The sequence below is a fragment of the Asterias rubens genome, chromosome 22 (genome assembly GCF_902459465.1).
Source record: "Asterias rubens chromosome 22, eAstRub1.3, whole genome shotgun sequence".
In the NCBI taxonomy this organism is placed as follows: domain Eukaryota; kingdom Metazoa; phylum Echinodermata; class Asteroidea; order Forcipulatida; family Asteriidae; genus Asterias; species Asterias rubens.
In genome coordinates this window covers 531230-550462 of record NC_047083.1, presented here as the reverse complement: position 1 = coordinate 550462, position 19233 = coordinate 531230, and the positions used below count along the sequence as shown (strand labels likewise).

At 38.2% G+C, this 19233-nt stretch overlaps 1 protein-coding gene across 4 annotated transcripts in view; it reads left to right on the top strand.

Annotated features, from left to right (window-relative positions):
• The first annotated feature begins 7542 nt into the window (after positions 1 to 7542).
• The window catches only part of LOC117305306 (ALX homeobox protein 1-like), a 48871-nt gene continuing 37180 nt past the window's right edge, over positions 7543 to 19233 (top strand). For all 4 annotated transcript variants that reach the window (XM_033790160.1, XM_033790158.1, XM_033790157.1 and 1 more), the window contains exon 1: positions 7543 to 8303. In XM_033790160.1, the coding sequence (XP_033646051.1) occupies positions 8072 to 8303 (232 nt within the window). In that variant the 5' untranslated portion in view covers positions 7543 to 8071. The remainder of the gene's footprint in view (positions 8304 to 19233) is intronic.

Below are 19233 nucleotides of genomic sequence, written 5' to 3'. Positions count from 1 at the left end.
CTTGGTGTATCTCAACTTATGCATAAAATAACAAACCTGTGAAAATTTGAGCTCAATCGGTTGTAGAAGTTGCGAGATAATAATGAAAGAAAAAAACACCCTTGTCACTCGAAGTTGTGTGCTTTCTGATGCTTGATTTCAAGACCTCAAGTTCTAAACTTGAGGTCTCGAAATCAAATTCGTTGAAAATTACTTCTTTCTCGAAAACTACGTCACTTCAGAGGGAGCTGTTTCTCACAATGTTTTATACTATAAACCTCTCCCCATTACTGGTAATAAAGAAAGGTTTCGTGATGATAATTATTTTGATTAATTACCAATAGTGTCCACTGCCTTTAACTCACTCAAACATCACTAGGTATAAAACATGAATCTCTCGCATCCAACACCAATAAATATTGAAACAAAATCAGTAATCAAACTTTTTTGTGGGTGAAAACTTCCCATATTATGGTAGCATATCAATGAACCGTCCCAAATCAGATCGCAGCGTGCGCTCCCCAACCCCCTGCCGTCAAACGCGCCTTGATCCCAGCACTGATGGAGCACACGAAGACGCACAAAAACAAGAAAAGTACAAATTCTTTCTATAAGAAATTGTAATTGAGTCATTATAACTGGTAATGGATTCACCGCGAAGGGGTTGCATGTAAACAGCAGGATACCATGCAGTTGTTTTTCACAGGGTAGTCTAAAAAATGTGTCTCAGCTTCGAAGTAGTTGGGTTCTTGTAGTGTCTGGGAAGTTTTAGTAGACGTTGTAGGAAGTGATATCGATTATAGGAATTGCATATCGATAAGGACCAATACATTATCAATCTTTGTGTGAAATCCTGTCTCCAATAATAGTACTACTCACTAAATCACTACCTGAAAAAGACACCACTCAATCTCTCTCCACTTAATGTCTTCAAGTCACTATTATTTATTGCAATATGTTTATAAATATTGATATACAAGGTCAAAGACATCTTTCACCCACCCTTTTTAAAGTTAAGAATTCATTTTTAAAACACTCCCTCAATCTGCAGACTAACATTTCTTAGTAATTATTTCCCATACTCGTGTAAATTTGTGCTCATCCAAGTTTACATTTTGTGCTGGTAGGTCATTAGTGACTTATTATCAATACTATCGGACCGATTACCCAGCCCCAGAGTCCCGTAGCGGCCCTACACGAAGCTAAGGCCCTCTGCGAATCTGACATATTGGACTGGGTTGGAGACCAGAGTGTAGAAACAACGGGTGCCCGACTCAACTGGCAACCCTTGTTGTTAAAGTCTACGTGTGCCACCGTGAAGTTTATTAAACCATTTAAATGTGTGTCAATTGGACAGAGACAACGAGAGACACAAATACAAATACAAAAGATAAACAAATAAATACAAGTAAATATAAATAAATAAAAACAAAACAAAAGTAGACGTTGAAATATTTTTTTATTTGTAATTTATTAATTTTATTAAAAATAGAAGGTGCAAACGGTACACCAGTGATAACATTAAATGCTTATTATTATTGCTATTACTTGAGTCTGTTTGTTTTTGTTTTTTGCCCTTGGAAATTTGAGACAAAGTGTGAAAAAAGGCTGACTTTGTTTGAGCTTACCTTGTATATACAAGTAGGCCATCCCTTGTACCTGATCAACTATTCCTACTTTTGCCTCAAGGAACAAGTGTCTTGTCTGATTATATTCTGTCTGTTGAAACAACTTGGAAACGTGTACAACAATTTTAATTTGATTATTCTCATGGCTCTATTTACAATTTTCTGCGTTTGGGTGCTCCTGAAAGTGTTCCTCCGAAAGCTCTTTCCCACAAAAACAACTTCTTTAAAACAATGCCAAGATATTCTAATTCTGGAAATGGGAGGTGTAGTTTTCTCAAGACGTCTGATTCTCTAGGGAATAGTGGGAGGATGAGGCACACTGAGAGAGGGGGACTCCTCATGAAGTCTCTGTGGTCTTATTCTCTTCAGAAGGGAAATAGAACATTAATAAGAATCATTCAGGAGGGAATCCCACCGTAGTTTCCCACAACTAAATGACCCAATTTCCTGCTCTTAATTACAAATTCCTTTTTCGTGTTTTAAGATCGAGGGAGTGAAGCTCACATTAGCATGGTTGGTTCTTCAGTCTATACTTAAAAGGTTGGTGGGTACTTTTTGTAGACATAAGACACAATTTCCACATAATTTACATTAAACTTGGTGAAGATAATGTAAAAAGCTCCCTTTAAATAATTACTTGCTGAGGTAAAATGAGTAAAACAAGAGCCAAGGAAACAGTTTTCGTCTCAGGAGACGAACATTAGTTCAACCCGTACAACGTCTTTACCTGTTATTTATTTTTCTGTGACCGTTCTTTCATGTTACGAATGATAAGAATAAATAGTGCATGCTCATGCTCTTTAAAGTTAGCAATTTAGTTTCCTAAAAAGTTTGTCCACCTGTAAAGCTACATTGAAAGCTGGTTGGCGGTAATTGTTTGGGGTGACACATTCATTCTGAGAAGTAAACTATTCCTGGACGTAATCAATTGTATTTAAATTAAATAAAACAAACATCATTCTGGAAATGAGGGTAGTTGTTGGTGAACACTGTAAGCCGAGTCCAATTTAATTTGGAGGTTGGGGTGGGGGGGGAGGGTGATGCCTTGTGGGTTGTTAATTTAAGCACAAAGGGAATCTCAGTAAAGATCCGTAACGTCTTAAAAGTCGACTGAATGGTGAGAATATATATCACACAGTCAAAGGTTCAAAGATTAAATGCAGTCTTCAGTGTGTGAACAAGATGAACTAATATTGATAATGTCTCATTTATTGAACTGAATGAGAACACATAAAGTTTAAGATTGGGTTGTATGTGCAGCACAAATACAACTAACGCCTTTTATTGTGTAAAGTTATGCAACATGAATATATAAAACTGAAAAAAAAAATACAATCATAAGGTTAAAAATATGTTCTTGCATTTTATAGATGGGCGTGTTTGACAACACCAAAACTAAAACCAACTTCCAGTAAACTTATAACAAAATTAAGACATCAGTCACTCAGAAAAACCAGTCAGCTCCTTGAGTAAATTTCCTGAATCATAATGTATGATTTGAGAATTATAAATACATTATTCATAGGAACATGTGGACAATCGGTGCCCACCCGCCCGAGGTGAAGTTTGTAGCGTAAGACATCCACGTCTCAGCTCCACAAAGCACCCAGACCACGTAATCTTACTTCCTCTCTCGAGACCCGCAATCAGTCGATAAAGGGAACCTAGAGAGGACAAAGGGGGCAACCTCTTTTACCTTGCAGTTTTCTTTAATGGATCTGTTGAGGAAACTAATGCGACCACGCCTTTCAAATATCATTCTTAACGTTGTTCATCATGGATAAACAACAACCTGTTCCTAAGCATAGGGGCGTGGTTCCAGATCCCGGTTGTTATAGTTAATAAAGAGTCTGACAGGGCCACGTTTGGCAAATTATGATTTCATGACAAACTCACCCCTGACCTACTATTGAGGTACACAAAGAACAAGCAAACCAGTCACACAGAACTGTTTGTTTGTTTGTTTGTTGGGTTGTTTGTTTGTTTGTTTGTTTGTTTGCTTGCTTGCTTAGATGGTCACAAGGGGTATAGGAACACCAGGCTCGCAACAGCCTCGCAACAGCCAATTTCTCTCATACAAACACTGGTTTAACAATGATTGAGAATTGTACAAATCATGTAATTGGTATATCAGTAGTTAGACAACAATACTTATTCTAATAGTCATTGTAAAATCAGTAGTTAGCTTGCTATGATTCAAACCCACACCGCAAATGTCGCAGTGGTTAAGCTTAGCTTCAACTTTCTCTGAATCGTATTGAATCGTAAGTTCTACAGACGTAGCTACACGCAGTCAGAGTTAAGTGCTCGTGAGATCCACCTGGATGTAACTTCACTCCCAAATTAAACCGCTCAATCAATATTTTTACTTTGTAAACCAAAGTAGCGATCTACATGTTGCATTCATAAGCGATTCTACTTGATTCCCATCTCACAATCTATCCAATTCCAATCAAAAGGAAAATCAAGAGCTATTTGTCTTATTTTAAAAATGTGCCTTTTTTCCAGCACCCTACCCCCCCCCCCCCCACCTCTTCAGTTCAGCTCTGAGCACAGAGGTCTTTCGAATATACGATAAACGACCTTCATTCCCAATTACAACCCATGTCAGATTTACAAACATGCTATTAACAAAAAAGTGTTACATTTGGCTGATGGTGCGTGAGGGGTTATTTTTTCTCACGCTGGAAATGTTGACGGTACCTGACCGATCCGATGTGGCCCTGGCCTCGGCACAAGCCCCTTGCAAAGACCCAACTGCGACGATCGAACACGGAGAAAGAAAAACGAGAAAAACAGATCACGAATCGAAAGTAAAAGTTCCCCAACCATCACTCCCTACACCCCCCCCCCAACACACACAAACACACTCAGCGTTTTTACACGTTTGTATGCACAAACTTATAATTTTGCGTTTTAAAATCGAGTACATTTTCACTTGACCATTGCTTTTACTTCTTTCCTGTTTGTAGAAACCTAAACCCATCGTAAAAATGAACCTGTGAAATCAGGCAATTAGGGTACCTGAAAAAAAAAAAAAAAAAGCTACAACATTCTTACGCATCTTGCAAACCATTCCTCATTTTCCAGATTGCCTTTTGATAATCTTAAGTACCAATCTGTGGTTAATTCATCGTGTATTAGGTTAATTTCCAACCCTTTAACCAAGTTCTCATGGGGTCGTAGTGCAACCATACTTCAATCTTAATGATTCTAACATACCCCTCCTATATTATAAGAAGCACTCTTATAAGAAGATATCTACACATTTTTGTTTACCGACGTTGTAAATCTCACAGATGAAAGATTACGTGAATGGAATTTCGTTTGGGGTAAAGGAAAGGAACTGCAGGGGCGATTTTATCGAGCTCCTAAAAGCACAACAAATCAGCTAAGTGCAAACGAAAACATCGTAGCAGAAAGGGGTAGCCAGTCAAAGTACCGTATATAGGGCTACATAGTTTGTGACAACTTTCCTTTCTGCTTATTTGTGCTTAGCAGTATATTTGGCTTAGCTCATAGTGGTAATTCACTCTCAAATTCTTAGACATATTATTCAGATAAATTGTAACAGAGGATGTGTTTAGTTCTCTAATCATTTATTTTCCTTAATTTTTTTAAAAATTATTTTAATACAACAAGCAGATGCCGTCCAGGAAAGAGCAAAAGTCAAAAACTGTCATCAATAAAGATGTGCCCTCCCTCCCAGACCTTGCTCAATCTGGTTCATTTGTAGATACTTACATCGAATTTCTTAAATATGTATATTTTCACTGTAAATACTGAATCATAATAAGCGTTGACCTTTGACCTGTCACTGTATGATCCACATCTTGATAAACAAAACCCCGCTTTATGTTCAATAATTGTACCCATCCCTTTAAGCAATCCGCATCCACAAAGACAAACCTTGGTCGTCATATTATGACGTGTCAGTTAAACTCCCCCAGGCCCATGCGCTCCTCAAGCTAAACTGTTTCACTTCAACTCAAATATAGAAAGGATAGAGTGGAAGGCAAGACACAAGGCTCAGAGCCCCCAAGAAACACTAATTGGATTTATTAAAGTCTTATTCAACTCGATCATTCGGTGTTATTTACTAATGAATTCAATTATTGGTACCCGGACTCCCCGCTGGTAAACCCGAGCGTTCTACGGCTGAATTTGGTGCTCATGGCATCGTACAGGAGTATATAGTCGCTAAATGCGAGAGTGATTGTTTTTACTATTGGTATTTTGTGGTGTGGAATCCAGGTCCTAAGATCTTTAGCTATGGAGAAGATGTCAAGGGCAAACATTTTATGAGTAAATTTTACTTCTGTCTGGTCGTAAGTTTGATTTAATTTGAATTATACATAATAGCTTGGTATGAGGCTAACTGCATAGGTTGTTTACTCTTGTGTTGTTGGTTTGTATATATACATTTCAAGTTCTTAGGGTTGGAGTTTGGTGTTGTTAAATAATGAGTTGTGACAGTTTTAGAAACGTTTTGGCTTCATGTGGTGTGATTCAAAGATCTGTCTGACTTAAAAACGATGCAGTATTCGTCACTAAACAAAAACAATATAAAGAAGAAGTGTTTTTGTCTAAAATGCAATTTTTAATTACCCCCTTCAGTTTGATGCTGTAATTTTCTCAGATTTGTTCCTGAACAACATTATCTGTTGTTCTTTCGCATTGTGACGCACGGACTGAAACGGTGTGCATTTAGCATTTTGAAAGCAGACACAAAAAGTTAAAAGTGCACACCCGGGAAATAGATCTCTAGACTTAATGACAAAGCGATGGACAGGTGGAACGTATAGAAAGGACAACTAAAGACAGACTTTCCGTCTGACTACACCTAGACAACAGGTGTATCAACAAACAAACAAATTACCTCCAATGATTTATTCCATGAAAATCAGTCAAAAGAAAAAAGTACAAATACCTTTTCACACTTTAGAACAATGCGTTTTAGTTTGTAAAGACCGTTTCTTTGAATAACAAATATCAGTCGCCTGTCAAATAAATAGTAAAATGTAAAAGTTGCTTCAGGGTTTTTACGACGAAAAGCTACGATTTGTGGTGAGAAAGAAATTGAAGCAGAGCAAAGCATAAAAATAAACTAAAAAGAAAAAAAATAATAATACCCCTTTTCCTTTTTAAAAGCAATACTTTTCAGTTCTTTGTTCTGCACAGTTAACATGTACGTCATCACGTTTTGCACTACATGAATGGAGACCATGCCCCCTTGTCCCCAGGGGTATGACCAGTAAAGTGCAACCTCAGTTCAAATTGGCTACTGTTTTCGCCAAAGGGTCCATCAACTTTAGTCTGGCTTTCAAAGAAAAATGACTTTGTAGTTTTGTTTAATGAAGTATCTTGTTGTGATGGTGCGTCGGTTGAAAGACATTGTTTTCCTCAGCTCTGTTATTTATTTGTCATAAATTGCTGGTTGGATACCGCAACCTTAAGACAACGACATTAATTCTCTGTTTGTTGTGATTTTTCTTGGCCTGTTACACTCTTTAATAACAGTGTGTTTTATACTCTTGTCCACTGACTGTATACTGTACATCCAATCCACACTACTGTATCAGATAGAAAAGCTTGAGGCTGAATCATAACAGCAAATCTAATTTAAAGTTCATAGGAATCACCATGGGACATTCTCGAGGGAATGCACTAAACCAGTAAAGGCGGCTACATGAAAGCATAACAACCCACACACGATACATGGACACACGCCGTCTCTATCGCTTCAGCCCATTGGCCCACTGCCAGTCCACTAAATATGCAAATCATTCCAACTTTCTCACGCATGCGTGGAGTACAGACGCGCGGCTACTACGTACTACTCCACAGTGTGTAATGGCACTATTCCTGTTTTTAGGGATACGTGTGTTGCGTATGGTATAACCAAACCCGCTTGGGACTTCGCTGTGTAGAGCAGATCTTGCAAAGTTATCAGTGCTACCTGATTCCCTTAAACTCCACCGCCAGGCTTGAAAATCTGCTTCAGTGTTTTGCGTCAGCTGAGGACTAAACAAGACCCGACAGCGAGCTCCTGACCTAGCCTGCCAGCTGGCCTAGCTTTGGTTTGAACCAGGGTACCGCTTTGACAACGTGGTTTACGCAGTATAGTGAAACACCGTCTGCACTATTTTACAACTTCAGCTCGGTAGTGGATAAAGAAGTAGGACACAAGACGAAGCCTGCACAGCGTGTGATCGGAGAGCCTGGATTGTGTTGTTCTCTCTGTGTGTGATACACCTGATGAGAAGATGCTTAGCAGTGTATCGTGTACCCAATAACCATCTGAGATCACCCTCTACTCAATGCTAAGAAGCAACCCAAGACATTGTCATCTCAAACTCTGCTGAATTTTCTCTGGTGTGTTTTAAGATTCTTCAAAGCGCCTAAGCAGATTTCATTTTTCCCAACGTGGTTTTAAAAACCTAGTTACACAATCAGCTTCAGTGATGATGATTTTTAACACTTCGGAGGATATGTCAAGTCTGCATAAATCCTCTTTCGCCGGCTTGTCCGAGGAGCCGAGTATGCACCACTCGCAGCAGACGGCGACGGGGCTCGCCAACGCGTTGGCCGGCGGGCCTTGCAGGCCTGGCTACGGTATGCCACACTCAATCGACGGGATTCTCGGTAACGGGGGTGCCCGAGGCCGCAACGGTAGCGGGGAGTCACCATCGCCCGGTAAGACCACACAATCACCTTGTTTTCTTTCAATTGTTTGTTGTAGAGAAAAATATTGAGACATGTAGTAAGTCTGGCCTTCACAGCTAATTTAAAGTGTTTTAATTGATGCAAAAATTAATGCAATTATTTAAAAATAAACATCCAAAAAGAAAACGCAAGACAACATAGTTGATAAATTGATATTGCATCTCAGCTCAGTTTAAGAGTTAGACACGGGAAGCAGTTTATAAGCTGTTGAACAAAATGCTCATATTCGTGTGTTTACCGGCACTTTTAAGAAAAACAACAGTTTCATCTTGAGATCTGACATCTTTGCGCAGAAAACTCACAAACATTCTGCAACAAACATAAATATTGCAGACAAAATTTGTAATTTTGTTACTTAAAATAAATAAATAATGCACTTTGTTTACGTCGAGACAATGGAACCGCAATAGACGTGTGGAGTAATTTGCAACATGTGTGGTTTCTTCTTTTTAAAATCCAGAATGCATTTATTTTATCAGACGTTTCTGGTAATTTTACTGATTAAGAAAAGGAAGGAAAATAAACGACGACTTCTACTTGTTTTCTCACAAACAATGATGGCGTCAACATGTGAAAGTTTAATGGCGAAAGAAAAGCAATTATTCAACAAAGGAATAATTAATTAGAGTAAAATAAACATCTGTTGTCAAATATTTTCATTAAATATTTGACGTTAAGTTGAAACGATAACGAAAATTGTAATAATGCTTTATCATTGGTTCGAACGGAACAAATAACATTTGGACCTATGATTTTATGAGTTGTTTTTCCGACAAGACGAGACAAGCTCAAAGTTTGCATATTAAATGTACGTAATGAAACAAATAAGTTGATAAACTGGAACAATATTGAGTAAAACGTGGAGGTTTGTTTAGCCTGCTATAATTTACCCCAATCAGAATCAATCAAAGAGTAATGTTATTAACAAAACAATTTTCGTTCTGACGTAGTTTAGTACCTTGGATCAATATGGCGTAATAAGACAACTCAATTACATTCTAACAATGCCGTAGTGGGTTTTAATCACTGAGCGCGTGCACCAGTTAAATCATTTAATCGGTAATTTAGTTTTATTGACAAAACAAGTGGCATCATGTCACATTCAATGTCTTTTTAAAGTCAATAAAACAATCTTCATGTATCATTAAAGTTAACGAAGTAATGTAATTATATTGTTAGAGTAGTTTGGTTACCCGACATGTTGCATTTATTTCAATAAACACGTGAGTCAATTGAATATAATACAGACTCATTAAAGCTCTACTGATGATACCATTCCTCTAATCAAAACCTCAAGACCAATTCTAGATTCCAATTGAGTCCGTTCATTATTCACTTTAGGATTCCCAGCACAGCTCCTTTTTCTCTTGCCAAGACTGTCGCTAAACGCCCTCAATAAATGCCACCACAAATTACAGCCGACTGCTTTGAGTAATTGAGTTTGGGTTAATTCGATGATTATATAAGCGTAATAAACTGCATGGCTGATCAAATGGTAAAGTATATTATTGTATACAGATGTGATATGAGACTGAGAGAGAGGCGTAACTTGAGGGCTGGGAGCGGGGATTGATTTTGATTTGTTTATTTATTTATTTGTGAGCGGAAAGAGTTCTTTATTTCTTTGTTTGATTTACTTCTTGACTGATGTTTTATTTATAAAAACTGTCATCAAAAAAGATGTGCCCTCACAGACCTTGCTCGTTAAAAGGTAAACATTTATATACTACAATATACATAACACAGACATCTAAAATTGGAGGTTAGATGTTTTTTATGATTAGTGGATTTCCAATTAAAACATCGCCTGCAAAAAGGAAATAAATGCTAGTTAGACTTGTGTAATGATCGCAGGATCTGACTTAATCGCGTTCAAGTTTTTGAAATTTTATTTCAGTTTGACAAAAATTGCGTAGAACAAAGCTTGTTATAATAATGTGTTTATTCTTGTTGTCTTCTTTTTATTAATTGTTCACGAATGAAGATGAAACAATGAGAAAAATATGTAATGCTAAGTCCACATTGTGCGGATTTTCCTATTATTGTTAAAAAGAAACTATTGGTATATCAGCTTCTGGTCTATACTTTCTTCCTATATAACCGGAAGCCCGGAAGTACTTGGGAAGTATTTGACTCTGGATGACTTCATGATAGCAATCCAACTAGGAACTATTTCAGTTAATATTCAACAATAAATCAATTGAATTGAAGTAATAATACATGACAACAAAAAGTGTCTCGGAAAAACGGACTGGTCTAAAAAGAACCTGAGATTCAGTTTCTTTTGAAAACTACCTTTAATTATTCACATCTTCGATTATTAGGTTTTTTTAAATTTAATTTCGCAATAGTGTATTCACAAGTAGAAAAGCCACACTTCATGCTATATGATACTATTACAAAACGCTTTTTGGATCTTGGTAATGAATATTCAACTAAATTTACATAAACAGAAGAGATATATCTTGCATATGCATGATCTAAAATGCTTCTTGTATGTGGGTAATGAATATTCAACTAAATTTACATAAACAGAAGAGATATTTCATGCATATGCATGATCTAAATTCAAATTTTAACTTTAAGGCTGATCACCCTGTGTTTCACACACGGCGTTAAAGGGAGGTTCATTGAACAAAGTCATTTGGTCTAACCCGTAAAGTGAAAGTATGTTTGGTAATCACTCTTAAAATATTAAAGGCAGTCAAATCTTACTCGGTTAGAAGTCAGCACAGCTTTCGATAACAACATTTTGAAAATAATTTAACTTGGAAGTAATGTGGTTGGACAAATATAATTGAAGTTTTGATGCCGTTAATTTGAATAATAGAAGCGTTACCGATAGTATACCGATTGTGTATTCCAATTATGGACTATTCTTCCTGCATGGACATAACCGCTCCGGAATTTAAGGCGATCTCTAAAACGAAATTAGATTTTGAAATGAAATTTTCAAGGTTAGTTTTATTGTATATACTATCTACATTTGTATAGGATTAAAACGAATCAAATGGTTCAACAATCCAAAAGGTAACTGTTACCTTTAAACTACTATTAAGAAACAGAAACGGATCGCCTAATATCCCTCCCATATTCATTCAATAATGTCAATTATTACTACAGGAAAGAACCAGGGTAAAAGGTTTGCTAAACTATCCCATAAGGTGACCACGCCATTCAAGCCTGATTTAACGCGGCTAAACCGGGGACCTGTGCACGGGGCAGCTTGCTGCTTATCAATGCCTCAATTTACAAAGGAGGAAGGGCGTACACTCACCAGCAAAACTGGTTGTTAAATTATTAGAATTTAAAGGTATGGGAAACTAGAATTAGCTGTTGTAAACTGCTTACTAACCACAAGGACCTATGGTATAAATGCAAAAAAATAGTTGATGGCCTGACGTCAGAGTCTTTCTTGAAGGTTCAAAAAAGAAAAAAAATACAAAAAAGTATTTTTCACGTTTAGCTGCAAAATAGTCGTAGACAGTGTTTTGCCTACATGAAATAACCTGGCTGTAAAAATAGTTTAAACAGTTGACCATCCCTTGTAAACTCTTGAAGAAACATAGTTTGATTCTTAATGTGTTCAGGATGATTCATAATTTTATGATTCACGATTCATTTTGGTATTTTTTATTTTAGGGTATCATTTTTTGCTTGCGGTTAACTTTTTATAAATATGCAGTGACGTTCTTTTTAAGGAAGGAAGCTGAAGTTGTGCTTTCCCTCGTCATTATCTTCTTAAAGAAGGTCCTAAAATGCCTTATTTTTGCTCGGCTCTTACAGACGGGTTCCAATCCCGTAAACATTTTGATGCGTTTATTATTATTTTTTCAAAATATCTTTAACAAGGAAAACAAGATCAGCAAAATGTGTTTCACATAGGCAAAATGGAAACAACATAAAACTACTTAAACCGGTTATATTTTAATATTTTTTTGTCAAGCGTTTTCGGTCGTTTTATTTTCCCTAGGTGCGTCTTGCGCTAGATGTCAAGCAACAGTATGTTAACGTAGACTTTGCAGCCTTATCTACAATATCAAACTACATCTTTAATAAATCATACTCATTTATCTTTTAGCTCTGTCTACTACCCACACTCTGTATCGACGCAGACCCTGAGGGGCATGTAGCATGGTTTCCCAATTCGTGTAACTCATGTCGACCGTCCATACAGAGCTGAAATCACATCAGGTATCTAGCGGATAGAAAGCTCCATAAACCCCGGCAATGGGGGTCCCTCATCGGGATTAGCCCGATTCAATCCGGGGAATTGGATTGGCCTAAATGATCTGGCTTTGATCCCTCTTAGAAATCTGGAGGTAGTTAAGGAGACAAGAGAGGGGGAGAAGTTAGGCCTCTGTATCAGTTGCCAAATGTAATTATAGTGCGATTGAAATGATCATCTTATTATAGAAGGGGGGGGGGTAGGCTGTTCGTTTGGTTTCTTGTTTTGGGGTCAGTAGTGCACAGTGGTTAATGATTGAACCCTCAAGTGCAAGAGTTGTTTAAGTTGTTTGCATTTTAGAGAAGGGTAATCTCAAGTCATCGTTGTTGATTTCTTACGGGACAAATTTCGTTGTCATTGTCATCACATTGTAATTGTCATTGTCATCACATTGTAATTGTCATTGTCATTGTCATTGATATTGTTGTACTCGGTATTAATGTTGATAAAGGTGTCTGAGCCTTGCTGATGAGTGACTTGAGTTATGTCTTCCTTTAATTGTAACAATTTGGAGGTTCCTTAATTTTGCCTCTCAGGTTTTTTTTTTACTATCGAGAGACAAAGATCTTCAGAGAATACGAAAGCCCCCCCCCCACACACAAGTGTGTATACACCTGCAATCGTGGACTCTGTTCAACTCTTTGTGATAGCAATGGTGTACCCCCTTGTTTTCCTTTGTGATAGCAAACATAGACCCTATGTTCCTTTTGTTCTAGGTCCCCGGTTTGAACGTGGATACAAACCCACCCATTGCCATGAGCACATCATAATTGTTATCTCATCTTCACTCGCCTCCTCCATGCCACCAAGTCTCTATCCACCATCCTCTTTCCAAATCCATCACCTCCCTGTATACAATTCACCATCACCTGCACATCCAACCATCATCATCCACAACTTCCACTCCCTCCTACCACGCATCTTCAAATCCTCCTCCTCCATCCACCACCATCCCTCCTCTTACATCCACAAGATCTCCTCCTTTATCTTTCTTTTCCTCCACACCTCGTCAATCTCCTCATCCATCATCTTCTCTTTCTCATCCACCTTCAACCTGCTGCTCATAAAAACAACTTCCACACACCTCTTACACATCCACAAACCCTCTCCCTTCATCCACCAACCCTCTCCCTCAATCCACCATCTCCTCTCATCCACACCTCATCAATCTCGTCATCATTCCCTCCTCCTGTTCGTCCCAACTTCTCTTTCCCATCCACTACTTCAACCTGCTGCTCATCCAAGCAACTTCAACTCGCCTCCTCTTATAATACATCCACAAACCCTCTCCCTTCATCCACCAACCCTCCTCCTCCTCCACCATCTCCTCTTCTCCACACCTCATCAATTTTCTCATCATTCCCTCTCTTCCTGTTCGCCCCACCATCTTCTCCTTCTCATCCACTACTTCAACCTGCTGCTCATTCAAACAACTTCCACTCGCCTCATCTTACACATCCACAAAACCTCTCCCTTCATCCACCAACCATCCTCCTCCTCCTCCACCATCTACTCTTTTCCACACCTCATCAATTTTCTCATCATTCCCCCTCCTCCTGTTCGCCCCACCTCGTCCCCTTTATGGGTTTTTAATGCCACTCTACCGTTACCCTTAATTCTATTATTATTTTTCATAATTGTAGTGATTCTATACCATGGCCTTTCTATGGCATTTGGACGTAACGGAGCGTGACTAACCACTCTAGACGCTTCGTCGAGTTTGTCTGCCTGTGATTGCAAATGACTCAATGGGGGCTTTAAAGGGACGATGAGTCAACAATGATCTCAGAGTTCCTTCATTCCAACCCAAGAAAACATTTTGCTCCTTTGTTTAATAAACTGTATAAAATCTTAAACCGTTGCCCCAGCTAAAAAAGAAAAACAAAATAACTGCATTATCGACAAACAAACAGACAAACAAACAAGAACCCTAACAAACAAAGAAAAACGCTGATATAAAAATTGATATAAATATGTATCAATGAATCAATTTAACATTTAACAGGCCCTCCATTGAGCTTTATACTAGTAACACCAAGCTGGCAACAGCCAATCTCTCTCATTCAAACTTTGGTAATGATTTGCACAAATCAAGAAGTTTTGATTCTGTAACTAGACGCAAATACTTAGTCTAGTCATTGTGAAACCCGTGGCTATAGCTTAGTAAGATTTGACTCCACAACATTGTGATGACAAGTCTTGCAGTCTAGTCACTGGACCATGGATATGGAAAACTTTTAAGAATGTTTTCCTGCTAACTGTTCCTCGTGAATATTCCATCTTGAAGTGACGCCAACTTTCTTATAAGTTACACTGAGGACTGCAGGACCTGTCCGGGAATTATTTATATCCCTGTCACTTTAAAAACAAATTTGGTAAAGAGCGAAAACTACAGACAATTCCTTCCTCCTTTCCCATTGACGGCTGGACAGATTGCCAACTTTTTTTCTTTTCTTTTCAAGTTGTGGGTGGGAAAACAAAAATGAAGAGTGTTTTCCTGTATAGAATGTCGATAACCGTCCCAGAGGACACGTGGGAAATGAAAAACAGACCGCCCGTGTATATCATACACAACCTCGTTCCCAGAGGGGTTCGATGTGAATTGTTTTCCTCGTGTATAAGACAAATCGCTCTGCATGTTCCAGGGTTGTCCATCATTTTGTAAAGTAGGTTTACTCAAGTCTTTTCAGATTAGTTTTTGCTAAGCCACGTTGATGCTATAGATCTTTCTTTTGTTGATAAACAAACCGCCTTGGTTGGCATGGACGGCCGAATATTTGTAAAACACTGAATATCGTATTATCAGATGTTTTAACCAAGTTCCACATTTTCTGAAATTTTTCAATCAATTAAAATACGCCCATAAATATTTGTTTTGTTTTCAACAAAATTAACACAATGTTTGAATATTTGTGTAACATTGTTACAAACAGTAGCGATCTGTTTTTGTTTTGCATTTATGGATTTCCATAGGTTTCCAACCTAGGTTGGCAAAAACTCGGGCTGTGACGTTGCAAAAGAAAGGTCTATAAGTTACCCAGATGTGTTTACCATTTCTCCGATCACGTGGTGCAATACAAACCTTGCCATTAGCACACATAATGTTTACTATTTGTATTATTTCCTTTCCACAGCTCTTGTCTGTGATATTTAGATACCACTTTTGTAAACCAAATTTTGTAAACTAAATTCAGTTGTGACTTTTTACTTGGAGATGTATTTTTATAAAATAAACCAATATTGAATTGAAAACATAGAAAAAACTTTGGGTCCCCAAAACGCATGAGCGCACATAGGGTGCCAGACTAGACAGCAAATGCTACATTTGGAGCCTCCAACAAGTTAAAGCTAGTGACGATGTCAGCCATCAGGCCTTAATTGTAACTGTTATCCTTTGCAAACATTCACTTGAACAGACACTAGCCTCCAACAAGTTAAAGCTAGTGACGATGTCAGCCATCAGGCCTTAATTGTAACTGTTATCCTTTGCAAACATTCACTTGAACAGACACTAGCCTCCAACAAGTTAAAGCTAGTGACGATGTCAGCCATCAGGCCTTAATTGTAACTGTTATCCTTTGCAAACATTCACTTGAACAGACACTTACTAGCCTCCAACAAGTTGAAGCTAGCGACGATGTCAGCCATCATGCCTTATCACCAGCACACGACATTGGCAAATCCCCCCAGTAGAGAGTAAGGGGGCAAAATGACACTGCATAAAAACCCCTCCCGTCATCGCGTGCATTTTAGTATCACCTTGTGCATTGCGCTTATTTGTTAAGCCGCACCGATTCGCTAGGGTACGCTGCAGTACCCACAGATAGCCCAGATAACGGGCTATTTTCTGCAACGTATTTGTTTATCGCGAGCAGGGCGAGTCTTATCGCGTTCTGAACGGGATGCAGGTTGCGAAGACATGTTTTCTCTCGGACCACGCCCGATATCACACAGGTACCCATGGTGGTGTGATATGTACATGACTGTACCCAAGTGACTTGATAGCTTGTGGTTGATGTTTATGGGTTGTGAAAGGGGAAAAGGCCTCTGTGCATGGAATTCCCTTTAGTATAGAAGATTAGTTCCCCGGAACCCAGGGGGTCAATCTTGGACGACAGTCTGATCATGCGCATTGGAGATGAGTTGAATAAGCAACTTCAGCACAGGCCATGTTAAAGGATTTGGGAACTTTTTCAAAATGTCCATAGATTTACATTAAACTTACAGAGTTTGAAGATAATGAGAGTGAAAAGCTTCCCTTCAAATATTATTTACTGAGGTGCTGTAGTTTTTGAGAAATGAGTAAAACAATGTAACGAAAATAGGTTTGGAAATGCTTAAAATAATTTTCGTCTCATGAGACGAAAATTATTTTCATGACATTGTTTTACTCATTACCCAAAAACTAAAGCACCTCAGCACATAATATTTTCAGGCGGATTGGGCTCGTTTTGGGCTTGTAGTCAGATCGCCTAATAGCAGTGCTTTTGTAGTCGTCCAAGCGCCCTCCTCACTTATTTGATTGTTCCACATTTCCTATTAATAGTCCTTAATTTATCATGGTTACAAATGATGTGGCATAGGACAATGGTGTCTAAATGAATGACTCACAGAAGCTGTCATTGGATCATCTTAGACTTGTCAAGATGAAGATGCATCTTTATCAATCAAATCTTAGAACTATCTTTGGGCTCTATAGGGCTATATCGAGAAACCACAAGATAGTTCGTTTTGATAGCTTTAAAGGGAAGTTCACGCTGGTGGTTTATGTAATTGTAACAACATTTTGAGTAACTTCACAGGATCAGTCTTTTACCTTCAAAGAATCAATGGTCGTTTTTCATTTGACCATTTGCAGTGTTTTATATTGATGATGTTCGCGAGATGGAGCTGCGTGACGCGCTGATTCTAAAGCAATGCGGTACACAATGACATGTAAAATACAACATGGCGGCCATCCTGGCAGTTCCTAACACTGTTTCGTTCCCATTAGAACGCACTGTATTGAGAAGATTTTAAACCATTTTGTTTGTGACGTCATATCTTAAGGGTAACGCCCATGATCTATCGTTGGGTGTACTGCACCAGGAAGGGCATTAAATCCTACATGCAGTGAGCGATGAGGTCTACCTCCTTCCCTTAATTAACTACAAGAGATTAACGGAGGTGTAACACTATGGCAAACCATGTGTCAATGCTACCTTTAATATGGTAACGACGTACAGGTCTTGTTCCTGTATACTATGGCGTTAATAAGATCATACTGTAATCAAGGGACCAGACTAAATTTCTTCATGCCTCGGTTTGAGGACATTGATATGAGGAAAGAAAATTATACAGCAGAACTTGACTGTTTTGAACGATAGGGTTTGGCTTTTTTGAATGACCTGTTTTTGGTCTAGTGTCCTGTACGCTAGGGCGTAAATAAGATCATACTGTAATCAAGGGACCATACTATATTCCTTCATATCTTTGTTTGAGTACACTGATGTGAATTAAAGAAAGAACATGATAAGAAATATTTATAGCAGCACTTGATTGTTCTGAGTGCAGCCAGTAAAGGTTTAGCTGTTAGTTTGAATGACATGTTTTAAAACGCCCTGGTGTTGTTTAATGAGGTTTCAATGCTTTGCTACTAAATGTTGTGTTTGCAAAATTAATCAGAACATGTTGAAGAAGGAATTAATAACTTCTTGTGATGACTTTGGTAGATTTTCTCTTGCTAGTATTTGAAGCTGTTGGCCTATCAGACTAAAACTTTGTCGAGTTCCTGTACTGCAGCAACAAAAACACTGGTTTTAATTATAGAATAAGGCACCAGGCTATTTTTACCGCAAAGCCTCGGTTAAGCCACATGGATTTAACAATGGAGTAAGGAAAACAACAATCAGATTGCTGCAATCATGACAATGTTTTACCAGAAGTATTGGCGAAAATGATTGGTTTTGCTCTTACTCCGATGTGTGTAGGTCACACGTATTACCCGTGTGGGACTGGAACCAACGACATTTGCTATTATATTATAGATTGAAGATGTTTTACCAACTTCCTTTTTTCAGTTGTCATGTAAGTCTTTATTTCAAGATTGAAGTGAATATGAAATAGGTGAGTGTGTGAATTCTTGATCTGAGGTAATCGTCCTTTAATCTCTTTCTAATACTAAAGTAGTATCACTAATCCATCTTTTGCTGATCCTCAGTGTCTGTCTTTGATTATGATGTCAAGATTAAGATGTAAGATCCGATGCTTATAAAATGAAGGTGCGGGAAACCGACTTGAGAGATTGTTGAGACTGAGTGTCCTGACAGAGTCTTGTAAGATCATTATGATCGTAATTTAGTTCTCATAGAAGTCTTTCTATGTATCGATTTCAGACAGAGATAAGATTCATCCTAATATGAGTTGTCAGTATTACCATAGTGATTGTTATTGTGATATCACACTTCACTTAGCAACTAAGATCAATGGGCCGTTAATATAAATTCTTAGCTCTTTGTGATATCGTTGAAAGTTGCACAACATAGTCGATGCGTTTTATTATATCTTGAGAAACTTCATGTCGTCCCGAATGCAGTGCCATTTATAGCTGATCGTCCCCAAGGCATTGCTTTAGCTGCTCGTCCCCACCTTGGAGTCTCAACTAGGCGTAACGGAAACTCACTGATTTGCAAA